General features: G+C 42.2%; 1 protein-coding gene across 1 annotated transcript in view; it reads left to right on the forward strand.

Annotated features, from left to right (window-relative positions):
• The window catches only part of ARHGAP31 (Rho GTPase activating protein 31), a 133,153-nt gene that overhangs the window by 59,308 nt on the left and 57,820 nt on the right, over nt 1-16,025 (forward strand). Inside the window, exon 2 of the mRNA XM_023213923.2 lies at nt 14,071-14,173. Within this exon, the coding sequence (XP_023069691.1) occupies nt 14,071-14,173 (103 nt within the window). The remainder of the gene's footprint in view (nt 1-14,070; nt 14,174-16,025) is intronic.

Genomic DNA, 16,025 nt, shown 5'->3' on the forward strand with positions numbered 1-16,025 from the left:
ATTCATCCCCATAACCACCCATGAGGTATGCAAGAAAAAAAAAAAGAGGTGTCCTGGACACACTCAGAGTAGAAAAAAATTTACGTTGTCCTCATTCTTAAGATGATCGGTGTTAGTGAAGCATACAGTTCAAGAAACAAGTTTGCTTCTCTCCCATTAATCTGCTCAGTTCACGACCCTCTCCCCTGGGGCTCACTCTCAGGCACATGCGGCCATTCTCTGTGTCCATTAGCACTTAAGAGCCTCCACCAGTGGTATCCCAAGGAGCAGGTGGCAAGAAAGCTGCTCATCCAGTAAATGAAACCTTGATCAAATGATTCCACTGATGTGCGTTCTATGCAGTTACACTGAGGATTTAAATGATTTTTAAATGAGTTGTTGTTGCCTAGGAATGTGCTAGGGGTTGACTGAGATCTTTCTGTCTTCCATCAGCAGCCCCATGGAGTGAGTGATGTCTCCTACAAATCTGCTAATAACAAAGCTTTCTCCACAGACAGACAGGAGAAAGGATGAACCACATAAGTCTTTATCAATTACACAAAGCCCAGCAGCTTCATCAATGGGACAAAACCCTTCTGTACAGTTTCTGTGTACAAGATGAGCAAGGCCAGCTCTAAGACCAAGGTCATATGGGGACTCCTTGCAGGTTTGTTTTCTGTGTTATAGCATTTGAACCTTTTTCTCTACCCTTCCTCAGTCACAATCACTCCCACCCCAAACACACACACCCAGAGGCACCCTGTGGGAGTCCCTCCTAAGCTCTCCCCACTGGCTCATTCGCCACTAATGACCTGTGGACCCAGACACATTCACCACTCTCAACCAGCCTTTTACGTGTGAGTCAGATAGGCTCTTACCTTTCCTAAAGAAATTTCAGGCAACAGCTAGAAAAGAGTGAGTCCTCTCACTTCCCCTTTCATTGACAAACCATTGTCCCTTCTGACCCTAAAGGGACTCCTTATTTTTTTCTTTTTGTGGCAAGTCTTTTCTTCTAGATTACCTCTTGTCCCTATTCCCCCCTCCCCCCCCACACACACACACAAAGGCCTATTTCTTTGAAGGGAAGAACTTCAGGGTTGGCCCTGATGAGGAAGCTGAAGGTCTGGTCCCAAAGCTGCCTGTATTGGACATTATTCTACAGGCAATGGGGAGCTATTGATTGTTTTGGTGTAGGGGAGCTTTATCATCAAGATAGTGTTTTAGAAAGATTTGTCTGGAAGTGGAGATCAAGATAGAATGCAATCTTCCCAGGCAGTCAGTAAAAATGCCCCCAAGTTCCCTAATGTTTCTCTTCCACTGGACTGGTCTAGTCAGCATTCCTGGAATTCACCACACTATTTCTTGCCTTTCACCTTGTTTATACTGTTCCCTGTTTCCTGTCCCAAAAGAATGTGTATGACATTTACTAAGTGCTTACTCTATGCTAGGCACTTACATGAGCATTCTGCATGTATTGTAATGTATATTGCATCACGTCAATTACATCATATGATAGCATCTCACATCATATCAAATCATCCCTCTGCACCAGTGTCAGAATTCTTATTGCAGCACCTTGACTTGTCCTTTATCCACTTAGCTCACAACATTGTGAGCCCCTGAGCGTGAGGGTCCTGTCTCAGCACTCCCCAACGTGGTCTCTCTCAGACAGCTGGCTCTCTATAAATGCACACAACTTCCTGTTCTTGTTCAACATCTAAAAGCTCTGCCTGACTTCCCCACCAGCTGTAATCTTTTTAAAAGAACTTTCATTACATTTTTTGTGCCTGTCTAGGTTCCTTAGTATATTTTATTTGATATTTTCATACTGGCCAAGTTACTTAATACCTTTGAGCTTCAGTTTCTTCATTTACAAAACAGAGATAAATACCTCCCTCATAAGGTGACTGTGAGGATTGCACTGGGTACAAATAATGGATAAGAAGTATATAGCTCTGGGACTAGCACATACTAGGTTCACAATAATTACCCATTCCCTTCTTGGCTTCTTGAGGGCAAAGATCTTATTACCTTTTGTTCCTCTAGATGGGCCCTCAGTGCATCTGCTTTGGTAGAAGGAGAATCACTGTCATTGCGAAAGAGACAGCATTGGCAGCAGAAACCTGAGGGTCCCAGCAGGGATAAGTCACAGAGTGGACCAGAGGAGGACCTGGACACCTCTGCAGTAAAGTGCTGGTTTGGCTTGGTACCTGAGAGCCTAAAAATGAGGAGGGCAGGGAGCCCCAGCCAGTGAACCGGGCTCCAAGCTGCCTTGCTCAGCAGGATAGCAGAGCTAGTCCTCAGCCATCCCGGGCCAGCAGGTTGGGCAAGTACTTCTGCTTCACAAGGGGTAATAACCTCAACAGGGTCACCAGAAAGGACTTCAGCAAACATTTAGAACTTGGGTCACTGATTTCAGAAGCCCCTCCATCTTCCTAAATGAAACTTGTTTTTCAAAATCCCATTTTTTTCTTTAAAAAAAAGATACTTATATTATATCCCCTTCACGGAAAAATTAGAAAAGCAAAATTAAAAATAAAGAAAAGCAAAAATCATTTATTTTCTACCACTTAGCAGTAACTACCATTAACATCTTGGGGGGGGGGGTGTGTGTGTGTGGTTTGTGTGTGTGTGTGTGTGTGTGAGACAGAGTTTCGCCCTTGTTGCCCAGGCTAGAGTGCAATGGCACAATCTCAGCTCACTGCAACCTCCACCTCCCAGGTTCAAGCGATTCTCCTGCCTCAGCCTCCTGAGTAGCTGGGATTACAGGCACCTGCCACCATGCTGGACTTTTTTTTTTTTTTGTATTTTTTAGCAGAGTCGGAGTTTCACCATGTTGTTCAGGCTGGTCTTGAACTTCTGACCTCAGGTGATCCACCTGCCAGTGTGTGTTATTTTTTGTTATTTAATATACTGGAGGAGAGGTAGTTTTAAAGAGACGTTCTGTACTCTATATATAATTCTAATTTATCAACTTTTTTGCTATTTTTTTCAAAAGGAACTTAAAATTAGATACAAACCATGAGCTGTTGAATACGTAAAGATCAGCCCTGTAGTGGTAGGATTTAGGCATTTTGGCAGTCAACAGCAAGGAGCCAATCCACTCTCCTCAAATCACACCTCCAAAGTTGCCACCAACTCATAGGACCTGCCTTCCTGTTGGGGAGTGTTTGAACTATGGTAGGTGTAGCCTGGGGCTTTTTCTATTCCTCATCACTTGTGGTATCACAGAAAAAGCATGCACTTTGGCAGCACACAAACCTGGGTTTGGATCCCAACTCTGGCACTTCCTAGCTGCAGGCCATTGGGCAATTTATCTATTCTCTCTGAGATTCAACTTTCCTGTTTTCAAAATGGAGATCATTTTGTCTGTTTCATGGGTTGGCTACAGTTATAGAATGGAGAATGCTATAAAACAAACAAACAGGCCGGGCGCGGTGGCTCACGCCTGTAATCCCAGCACTCTGGGAGGCCCAGGCGGGCGGATCACGAGGTCAGGAGATTGAGACCATCCTGGCTAACACGGTGAAACCCCGTCTCTACTAAAAATACAAAAAAAAATATTAGCCGGGTGAGGTGGTGGGCGCCTGTGGTCCCAGCTACTCGGGAGGCCGAGGCAGGAGAATGGCGTGAACACGGGAGGCGGAGCTTGCTGTGAGCCGAGATCGCGCCACTGCCCTACAGCCTGGGCGACTGAGTGAGACTATCTCAAAAAAAAAGAACAACAACAGAAAACAAACAAATAAAAACCCACCTAAAGCCATGCCTGACACATAGTAATTATTTTCTTTGAGGAACCCAGATAGCAAAGGAGCACAGAAAATCCATCTGGAGAAAAATGACCAAGCTCCTGTTCAGGAAAACATTTTGAGTGCATCTGTTTTCTTTTTTTTTTTTTTTCTTTTTTTAAATTATACTTTAAGACTTTAAGTTCTAGGGTACATGTGCACGACGTGCAGGTTTGTTACATAGGTATACATGTGCCATGTTGGTGAGATGCACCCATTAACTCGTCATTTGCATTAGGTATATCTCTAATGCTATCTCTCCCCTGCTCCCCCAGTCCCACAACAGGTCCCGGTGTGTGATGTTCCCCACCCTGTGTCCAAGTGTTCTCATTGTTCAATTCCCACCTATGAGTGAGAACATGTGGCGTTTGGTTTTCCGGCCTTGCAATAGTTTGCTCAGAATGATGGTTTCCAACTTCATCCATGTCCCTACAAAGGACATTAACTCATCTTTTTTATGGCTGCATAGTATTCCATGGTGTTTATGTGCCACATTTTCTTAATCCAGTCTATCATTGATGGACATCTGGGTTGGTTCCAAGTCTTTGCTATTGTGAATAGTGAGTGCTTCTGTTTTCAAGGCTATTCTGGATGAATAAGACACGGGACTGTCCTCATTGTCCCCAAGGAGCTCACAACTTAGTAATGGAGATGAATTAGAAACAAGCAACACTTCACATCTAGTGCTAGACAGAGTAGGCTTGCAGTAAATACTTGCAGGATTAAATTTATTCTGACAAATTTTTTCAGAAAAGGTAATATATTCTTGTAGTTCAAAATTCAAAAGTACAAAAGAATATACAGTGAGAAGTCTCTCTCTTACTCAGAGGCCTAGCCCCAGCTTCCAGTTTCTTTTCCTGTAGACAACTAAAATTATTGCTTTCTTATGTATCCTTCCATAGATATTGAATGCATATATAAATAGATGTGTATATTTAATCTTTCATTCTCTCTTAACAAAAAAGAAAAAGAAAAAGAAAAATCATGGCCAGGCACGGTGACTCATGCCTATAATCCCAGCACCTTGGGAGGCCGAGGCAGGTAGATCACCTGAGGTCAGGAGTTCAAGACCAGACTGGCCAACATGGTGAAACCCAGTCTCTACTAAAAATACAAAAATTAGCCAGGTGTAGTGGCACACACCTGTAATCTCACCTACTCAGGAGGCTAAGGCAGGAGAATCACTTGAACCCAGGAGGCAGAGGTTGCAGTGAGCTGAGATTGTGCCACCGCACTCCAGCCTGGGTGACAGAACAAGACTCTGTCTCAAAAAAAAGAGAGAAAAAACAACCAGATGCTAGCATACCATTATTCTGGTCTGCTAACAATATATGTTGTTCTTTTTGCCTAACAATATATCTGAGAGACCACTCTATGTCTGTACATAAAAGTTTTCTCATTCTTTTTAGTGCCCACATAGTATTCCACTATGTGAATCTTCCTTTATTTGTGTTACTACCTGCTATTGATGACAATCTTGTGCAATTACGAAAACTGCTGTAATGAATAGCCTTGCACATGTCTTACATATCACATACACAAGAATATCTGTGGGATACATTTCTAGAAGAAGAACGACTGGGTCAAAGGGTATGTGTACTTATAATTTTAACAGATATTGTCAAATTGCCCTCCAGAGGTTGTATCAGTCTCCCCTACCAATTGCAGTGCATGAGAGTACTTGTTTTCCCATAGCCTTGCCAACACTGTGTGTTAACAAACTTAGGTACCTTTGCCAATCTGAGAAGTGAAAAATGATATATCAGTGCAGTTTTAATTTGCAGTGGAATTGAATTTAGATAATTCTAGAAAGTGCCACAAAGGGAGGAGGCACGGGAGAGATGCGAACACGGAGGAAGGAGAACCTAGTTCTGCCTGAGGAAGGCTTTATAGAGAAGTTGGGGGTAGAGCTGAATCCCAGAAGATAAGCAGGGGTTTCTCAGTGGAGAAGAGGCAGTGGGCTCAGATGAGGGAACATCGGGTACAAAGCCAGGGAGGCGTGAAGGTGCAGAGCATATTCAGGAAGTGGCAGGCTGTCCAGCGTGACTGGAACATGGCTTTCCTGTGTGGGGCTGAGAGGAAGGGACAGCAATCAGCAATGAGACTGGCAGCGGGGAGTGTGGCCAGATTGTGGAAAACCTCCTAGGCCTCCTTCTAAATCAAATCTCGGTTTTTGAGAGATAAAATATATTCCCTGTGTGTAGGAACCAAAGAGAAAACAGAACTAAAGCCCATTCTCCCCAAAATGAATTCGAAAGTGAAATACTAATAAAACAATCGCTTTGAATCCTGTAGGGAAAATGAGAAGTACAGTATAAACACTTCTCACTCTTTTTTTCCTCTTTTTCTCCTGGAAGGAGGTTATACTTGAGTTAAATGTATACAGTTTCTAACTAACAGTTCCCAAAGGATGGTTTCAAAAATGTTCTGAGCCAGATAATGGTCTAGTTTCTCAAAGGATAGCACTCCTTTGGATTTATATGTTCTCATCTATAACAATAAGAAATAGTTGCATTACTTACAGCATCACTCTTTATGCATGTGAATAATGATGAACCATTATTCCAGTAACCAATAATGAAGGATATGAACAATATAAATCAGAAATAAGAAGCTTTTCTCCTGATATAAAAAGCACAAGCAACAAAAGAAAAAAGTAGATAAATTGGACTTCACTGAAATGTAAAACTTCTGTGCTTCAAAGAACACCATCAAGAAAGTGAAAAGACCACCCACAGCATAGGAGAAAATATTTGCCAATCATAGATCTAATAAGAGTCTAGTATTCAGAATACATAAAGAAATCTTATAACTCAGCAAAGACCACCCAACTAAAAATGGACAAATTATCCAAATAGACATTTCTTCAAAAGAGATATGCAAATGGCCAGTAAGCACAAGAAAAGATGTTCTACATTGTTAGTTTTCAGGGAAATGCAAACCAAACTGCAATGAATACCACTTCACAACTACTAGGATGACTACAATAAAAAAGATAGACAACAAGTATTGACAAGGATATGGAAAATGGGAACCCTCATCCATTGCTGGTAGGAATGTAAAATGGCACGACTATTGTGGAAAACAGTTTGGCAGTGCCTCAAAAGTTCGATGTAGAGTCACCATGTGACCCAGCCATTTCACCCCTGGATATATATCCAGGAGAATTGAAAACATATATCCATACAAAAACTTGTACGTAAAGGTTTATAGCAACAATATTCCTAATAGCAAAAGGCGGAAATAACTCAAATTTCTATCAACTGGTGAATGAATAAACAAAACGAAGGCTTTATTTGGAATTTTATTCAGCCATAAAGATGAATGAAATACTGACACATGCTACAACATGGACAGACCTTGACAACACTATGCTAAATGAAGGAAGTCCATCACAAAGGCCACATATTTTAAGTTCTAATTTATAGGAAATGTCCAGAACAGGCAAACCCATAGAAAACAGAAAGTTGATTAGTGGCTGCTGGAGCTGGGAGAGGGGAAAATGGGCAGTAACTACTAATGGATACGGGTTGCTTTCTTCAGAGATGAAAATATTCTGGAATTAATGTGATGGTTGCTTAACTTGTGAATATACTAAAAATCACTTAGTTGTACACTTTAAAGGGTGAATTCTATGGTATTTCAATCATATCCCAGGTTTGTTGTTTTTAACTTTTTCTTTTTTTTTGAGACAGAGTTTCACTTTTGTTGCCCAGGCTAGAGTGTAATGGCGCGATCTCAGCTCAGTGCAACCTCCACCTCTTGGGTTCAAGTGATTCTCCTGCCTCAGCCTCCCAAGTGGCTGGGATTACAGGCATGTGCCACCAGGCCTGGCTAGTTTTTTATTTTTAGCAGAGACGGGGTTTCTCCATGTTGATCAGGCAGGTCTCGAACTCACAACCTCAGGTGATCCACCCGCCTTGGCCTCCCAAAGTGCTGGGATTACAGGCATGAGCCACCGTGCCTGGTCAACTGTTTTTTTTTTTTTTTTTGAGATAGCGTTTCACTCGCTCTGTTGCCCAGGCTAGAGTGCAATAATGTGATCTCAGCTCACTACAACCTCTGATTCCCAGGTTCAAGCGATTCTCCTGCCTCAGCCTCCTGAGTAGCTGGGATTACAGGCCTGCACCACCACACCTGGCTAGTTTTTGTAGTTTTAATAGAGATGAGGTTTCACTGTATTGGGTAAGCTGGTCTTGAACTCCTGACCTCAGGTGATCCACCTACCTCAGCCTCCCAAAGTGCTGGGATTATAGGCGGCATGAGCCACTGCAATTGGCCTATATCTCAGGTTTAAAAATAAAAAATAAAAGCTTTAAAAGGAAACTTTTCTCCAAGGAGGACAAGCCAAAGCCTCAACATATTTTTAAATCTTTTTTCTTAGAAAATTAGAAATTGGTTAATTTGTTTTTTGTTTTTTTTTTTAAGAACAGAATACATTATACTTCATTAAATAAATACCACAACTTTTCAATATTTCTTTAATTCCACGTTAGGCCAGGAGGAAGACAGTAGAAATAAAACAGGGAGGAGGAAGGAGACTCAGAGGGAAAATTGGGGTGGGCAGTGACCTCCAGGCAGGGAGAGCCTCGCGGAGGCCAGGGAGGAGCATGGGACAGAAGAGTGGAACAGGGATGGGGAAAGGATGGGACAGGAACAAAGAACAGAGGCTGGCAGAGAGAGCTCTTGGATTCTGTAGGGGAAACACCTAGGAAGTTCTGTACTCAGAACCCAGAGAAATGAGGAAGTAATGTAAATCTTTACTGCATCTTTTGGGAAAATGCTGAAGAGGGGCCCATTCACAGCACAGCAAAACTGTTTAAAATTCCCCCCTCTCTCCCATGTGCATCGCAACAAATGTTCACAGGATTTCTTCCTGTGCAGTGTCTTGTCTCTCTCATTATCTTACCCTCTTCCCTCAAGTATCATTATTCTTTGCCCACCAGCAGCTCTTGGTTCTTTTTATTACCTCAAACTAGATGATGAACATATCCATCATGCCCAAATGTTTCCTCAGGCTCTTTTGTCATTCCTCACTCCCGCCTCTGCCCTGCTTTCTCTTCCTAGAAGTTAGTTTGCATTTTCTAGAGTTTTACATCAGTGGAGTCCTGCCCTATGTAGTCTTCCATAATCTGGCTTCTATACCCAGCCGAGTGTCTTTGAGCTGTACTCGTAGGCTTTGTCACTCCTTGTTGCCGAGTATGTTCTGTTATGTGTACACACCATGAGACTTTACTTTGAAGGTCAGGAATGCAGGACTTGGAGAGGGGACGAAATCTGACCACGTCAAGACCTTACCAAATTCCAGAATGGAGATGGGGGAGTGCCTGTTTCCCTAAAATACAAAGCCATTTGCACTGTGAAAGAATGTGGCCACCACAACCACGTAAATGACCAAATACAACTGTGCTTCCTTCAATCTCTGTCTCCAGATCTGATCAGCTCCCAGGCACACAGGGAGCTGAGGCAGCTTAGCAGTGTTGTGACTGCTGGGAGTAACTCTGAGAAATGTTTGACTTCTGGTCTTTTCTGCACTAAACCCTTCAAGAGGTTAGGACTTGAGGAAAACATGTTACTTATAAGTGTAAAATATGTTACTTGTAAATAAATAAAACAAAGGACTTTATAACGTTTTATAAACTGTAAAGCATAAACCAAAGACAAGATGTTATTTTCCCTCAGAAACCACTTCAAGTTGTATTTTGTGCTCAGATTAAAATTTAACATTTAAGGTCACTGATCTAGGAAAAACAAAACGCAACAAGGGAGTTAGAGGGCCATCGGTGAAACGATTCTAAGAAGCTATAATATTATGTCATCAGCAGCAACTATGTGTACCTCTGTAGGAGGAGACTCAGAGTTCTATGGGCCCAGGATGAATCCCACAGAATGAGCTCTGTGACTCTGACCTCCAGCGTCACCCTTTCCCCTGCCTAAATCGACAATAGAAGCTGGCTTTCTGTCTATAACTACTCAGCCAGTTCGATCAAGCTGCTTCTACCCTGTCCAGAATCCTAGGGTGTCCCCAATCTGATTGGACCCATGGGACAATAGTTTAAAGAATTTTGAGACTTTGAGACTAAACAGTAGCCGCTGCAACACTACCCTCCAGGGCTATTTTCAGACCCTTGCTATTCTGAGTGTGAGCTGCAGATTAGCAGTACCTGCATGACCTGGAATTTGTTAGAAAGGCAAATTCTCAACACTCCTACCACCTACCTCCCTACTGAATTGCAATATGCATATTAGTGAAATCCCCAGGTGATTTTATGCACATTAAGGTATGTGAGAAGCCCTGGTCTAGACTAGTGGTTCTTCAACATTCCTTTTTTTTTTTTTTTTTTTTTTTTTGAGACAGAGTCAGAGTCTAGCTTTGTCGCCTAGGCTGGAGTGCTAAGGCGCAATCTTGGCTTACTGCAACCTCTGAGGTGGTTCAAGTGATTCTCCTGCCTCAGCCTCCTGAGTAGCTGGGATTACAGGCGCCCCCCACCACACTCGGCATATTTTTGTATTTTTAGTAGAGATGGGATTTCACAATGTTGGTCAGGCTGGTCTTGAACTCCTGACCTCAAGTGATCCACCCACCTTGGCCTTTCAAAATGCTGGGATTACAAGCGTGAGCCACCGCACCTTGGTGGTTCTTCAACTTTTGAGTACATCAGAGTCATCTGGAGGATGCTGGGCTGCAGAACCTGATCCAGGGACTACAGTCTGAGAACCACTGCTCTAATGTCTAGAGCTGGATGATGACACAGAGATTGAGTCCTTTCCCATTACTGCGTAACAGTGATGGAAAATTCCTACATCTTCCAACTCAGCCCAAGATGAGAAATCCAGGAAAGCTAACACTCCACAGTGAGTGGCACCATGACCTCTTTCTGGGTTGTTTTAACATTGCCTCCCACTTAAGCAAAGCCATGGACAATAGGTTCTAAGGCCTTTGTACCAAAGCCAGAATAAATTTATGGCAGAGGCTCTGTCTCAGAATGTGTTTTCCCACCTTTGAGACAACTGGAGCCTGAAGTGCTGCAGATGAGAGCTATGGTACTGGGAGGTCCCTATCTGAGAACAGGCTAGAACAGGTTGGTTACCCTGTACTGCTCCTTTTGTGGAGTGTTCTTTATCAAGGTCCTTAGAGTCCAAGGCTTTTGGCTTGAGTCCTCCTGGTGAGGGTTCCGAGTTCTTAAGTCCACTTGTGCCCTGCACAGCACAGCAGCCATGCACTGTGGTACAGACTTGAAATGCAGAATACCCTGAGCGCCAAGCACAGCTCCCTGACTGCTAACTCAGTGTTAGATCCTACTGCCTTTGTGCTGCAAAGATACACCTACGTGCACAGAGAAGACATCCCATGGAAGCAAAATTACTCTCAAATCAAAAAATTTGCTAAAGAAGGACACAACAGCCATTCTAAGAAGTAGAGATGAGGCCAGGCACGGTGGCTCACACCTGTAATCCCAGCACTTTGGGAGGCTGAGGCAGGTGGATCACCTGAGATCAGGAGTTCAAGACCAGCCTGGCCAACGTAGTAAAACCCTATTTCTATGAAAAATACAAAAATTAGCTGGGCGTGGTGGCAGGCACCTGTAATCCCAGCTACTCGGGAGGCTGAGGCAGGAAAATCACTTGAACCTGGGAGGCGGAGGTTGCAGTGAGCCGAGATCACACCATTGCACTCCAGCCTGGGCGACAAGAGCGAAAGAGTCTCAAAAAAAAAAAAAAAAAAAAAAAAAAAAAAGAGGGGGAAGTAGAGATGAGTTTTGACCTGTACAAGGTTGGTCATCTACCCCAAGTGCCCACTGGATGGGAAGAGGCAAGCTCTGTTTTCACCAAGAAAATCAGATTATACATTTATATTATAGATAAGTTGCAAGTAGAAATAATATTGGTCATTGTGGAATGCTTCTTATATGCCAGGGTCTGTGCCAAATATTTGTAAATATTATTTCAGTCCTAGCTACAAGATTCATATCACTATTATCCTCCTTTCACACACGTGGAAACTAAGAAACAGAACTCTTGTGTATTTTGCCCAAGGGTACAAAAGCAGTTTGGTATCCAAATCTACACTCTCAACCATAAACTGTATGGTGGCAGGTTATTGAACAGTGAGGTGTGGTGGGGAAAGAGTCCACCATCATTGTTCACAATAGGAATTTTGAGAGAGAGAGAGACAGAGAGAGAAAGAGAGAGAGAGAGACTTTAAGTATCATTGGAACTGTTTCTATTTTTCTATCTCTTTGCATGAGCATGGGAAACAAAATCTCACGAAGAACCCTATTTTATAAAACAGATCAAATCATAGCTCTTCTGGCTGAAGACAGGCAGAGGCTCTGGAAGCCCACCCACTCCCACAGCACCCCCCACCACACCCTACTCCCATGCTGTGCTCACTCCTAGGAAGTGGTTCCACCTCTATGGTCTCTGGCAGTTCCACCTCTATGGTCTTTGGCCTCAATATTTCCAATTCCAAGTCCATTCCCTGAGGGGCAAACCATGGATGTGTGCTGGAAGGGAACACTCCAGCCTTTGAGAATGCACAGCCTTTGAGAGGCAGCAGAATAAGGATGGTGAACTTTATTGAGCACTTAAAATTACAGTTACTTGAAGGCCACAAGGGAAAGGAATGCTTAGAGCACATCATAATAGGGAATTCAGGTAGAATGTTGAGTCTGAATGCCTTGTGTCTACTCACATAAAGATCCAATCCAGCTTCGAATTGTGTGTAGGCATGAGTATATGTAATAAGCATTAATGAATTGGCATTGGTCTGATCTACAGCATTAATGGATTAAGTATGTGTTGGAAGTGTGAGCACAGTAATAGTCCAAGCGTTAATTCATGGGGGTCCCACATCACTGTGGTAGCCTAGAGAAGCCAATGAAGATCTCAGAGCCTTTAGTGGGTTGTTTGGTGGGTGGGGTTGTTCTATCCCAAACCTCCATTCTCAGCACTCTCACATGGGGGAATTCAAGTGCATCTGTCCAGGGACCAAAGTGGCAAGTGATCTGCTGCTCTCTGTGTACTATCCAGAAGGCCTGTATGTGCCCCTCTGGGTCACTGCAGCTGGCTGGTTCTCTCAAAGTCAGCCACCCGGAGAGAACAGCACAGCCAGACCCTTCTACCAGGGCACTGAACCTCTGGAGAGGCAGGAACTCAGGAGGCCCTGTCAGTCCCTTTTATGTTGTCCATTAAATCAATGACTGGTTTCGATTCATGGCGGGCGGGGGGTGGAGGTGGGGGGCGGTTCTCACCTTAAAAAACAAACAAACAAAAAACACTCTAACCTTTAAATCACCTTTGATATTCTGGCAGATTTTCTTCCAGTCTTTTTTCCTTCGAATTTTTTAAATACAAACTGAATTTACAATGTAAATTCAGTTTGTCCAAAATTTTTTCTTCTAAAAGAATGGAATTGTAAGCATTTTCCAATGTATTAATTATTTTTTGAAGCAACAAGTAATCATGAGTGACTTAAGTAAATTTGCCTGTGCCTTGATGTCCTCATGTTTAGAATAAAGCAGTGGCTCTCTATTTTGCATGCATCAGAGTCACCCAGAGGGTTTGTTAAAAGGCACAGATTGCTGGGCCCCACCCCAAAATTTCTGAGTTAATAGGTCGGGAGTGGGGCCTGAAGATTTGCATTTCCAACTTCTGCTGATGCTGCTGGTCAGAAGACCGTACTTGGAGAACCAGTGAAATGAAGAGACCGAGTTGTGGGATGTCCAAGCTTACCAATGGTCTCAAAATCTAAGTTTTTGAATATTTTAAAAAATTGTTTTAAAAAAACAATTCTTGGCCAGGCGTAGTGCCTCACACCTATAATAACAGCTCTTTGGGAGGCCAAGGCGGGTGGATCACCTGAAATCAAGTGTTGGAGACCAGCCTGGTCAACATGGCGAAACCCAGTTCTCTACTAAAAATACAAAAATTAGCATGGCCTGGTGGCGGGTCCCTGAAATCCCAGCTACTTGAGAGCCTGAGGCAGGAGAATTGCTTGAACCCAGGAGGTGGAGGTTGCAGTGAGACAAGATCGTGCCACTGCACTCCAGCCTGGGCAACAGAGCAAGTCTCAAAAAAAAAGCAAAACAAAAAAACAATTCTTTAGCAACACTCTATGATTTTTTCTTTAATACGAAAGGAACATCACCTACCACTTACAAGTAATCGTTTCCACTTGTAAGTCATATGAGTTCCATACTTATATCTCTTTGAAGATACCTGGATTTTTAAAAGGATATCTTTAAAAGACAGGCAGATTTACATCTAATACTTAATTGTTTTCTTCTTTTCCTTTACATAGTTCCATATGTTTTGAAGAGCTGTGCAGAATTTATAGAGACTCACGGCATCGTGGATGGAATCTATCGGCTTTCAGGAGTCACCTCAAACATACAACGGCTAAGGTAAGCTAAAAGAATACCCCTAAAAGAATTCTCCCATGATTCTTCCTGTGTCCATGCCTCTGTCCGCCGATGTCCAGAGTATTAAAAACCCAAAGGAACTGAGGGAAGTGTGGCAGCACTGAAGATCAGATGCAGTGGTTTTCAGATGCCTGACTGTTCTTAATCTAATCAGGAAACCCTCCAGCCTGATATAATTCTTTCCAACAGAAGCTCCTAAGGCTTTCAATCTGTTTCTTTGTCTTGCACTAGATATATTCTTCTTAGGTGAATTTGATTTAACTCAAAAGATTTAAATTACAAGTTAAGGAAAACGTGATTTATTATCATTTGCTGGCCAGCCCAAAGCTCAGTTAGACTAGGTTCCTGTTACTTAGTATTCAGAACCCTGAGATCCGTGTCAGTTTTTCTGCTGGCGCAGCCTCAAGTTTGACGTTTTGTCTGGTTGAGAAATCAGAAGCCTGTATGATTGTGAGTGTCTCTAACTGATGCTAGGATTTTAAGAATTATTGATGAGTGAAAAAGAAAATAAAAATAAATTTAAAAAATTACTGATGGGAGAACTATTTCCAATTTTATGTATTTATCCTAAATATTTGGAAGAAATTTCTATCACATTAAATAAAGAGGGCAAAACATTTTATACAAAACACAGGTATGTGTGTGTTTTATATTTATACAGAGAGTATATAGAAGATAGAGTATATATATATATGATTTTATATGACTTAAACAATAGATCTGCATATTTTGCATATTGTTCCTTAACACCAAAAGGAACATAATTTAATGTTATTTTAATTATAACATTTTATTATTACCTATATTTATTATATGTTCTTTAGTTATAAATGTAGAGTTTTAAAACAAAAAAATTATTGTTACAAGGTTAATATAATACGTTGTGCAGATAATTCAGTTTTCATATTCTTTCTCCTATTTGGTTTCTGCTCTTTCCCCCCAGATTTGAATTGTAATTAAATTATACCAAAGAAATAGAGCATCTTTTTTTTTTCCTAGAGAAGTGGTAGCTGTTAAAAAAAATTGGTTTATTGCAGCCATAGATTTTAATGAATCTATGTGTTTACATAATTTCACTAATTTACTAGTACTCCATTCAATGGCAAATACTTCTTAATGGTTTGAAATATACTGCACAGTAGGTTGCATCCTGGAAGGACACTTGGGTAGTAATGAATTATTTTTTATTTCAGCACTGACCTTATCCTTGACAAGAGAAATCTTTGGCTAAATAAATGAATAAGCTCTAGTTTGCTCTTGTTCTGCTCTCTTAAAAACATTCTCTTTTTAAAAGAGAGCTATGCCAAGAGGACATAGCATGGCATAGTTCTGTTTTAAAACATAGCATGGGCCAGGCGCAGTGGCTTACGCCTGTAATCCCAGCACTTTGGGAGGCCACGGTGGGTGGATCACTTGAGGTCTGGAGTTCGAGACCAGCCTGGCCAACATGGTGAAACCCCGTCTCTTCTAAAAATACAAAACTTAGCCGGGCCTGGTGGTGGGCGCCTGTAATCCCAGCTACTCGGGACACTGAGGCAGAAGAATTGCTTGAACCCAGGAGGCGGAGGTTGCAGAGAGCCAAGATTGTGCCAGCCTTGGTGACAACAGTGAAACTCCATCTAAAAAAAAAAAAAAAATAGCATTTCATAGATCTCTTTTCAAAGCCCCACTCAGTTTCTTTCAGGTTCTGAAAGCATCAGGGATTTCCCTACCCTTCATTAAAGGGGTAGGCCCAGAGAATAGGAGAATGGGCAGTGAGCTGTTTCAAAAATGCTGGTTCTGAGAGTACTGTTGACTTTGTCACGTTAGATGACTTAGTGAATACTCTCAAAAA

This window comes from Piliocolobus tephrosceles, chromosome 2 (assembly GCF_002776525.5).
Source record: "Piliocolobus tephrosceles isolate RC106 chromosome 2, ASM277652v3, whole genome shotgun sequence".
NCBI classification, from domain to species: domain Eukaryota; kingdom Metazoa; phylum Chordata; class Mammalia; order Primates; family Cercopithecidae; genus Piliocolobus; species Piliocolobus tephrosceles.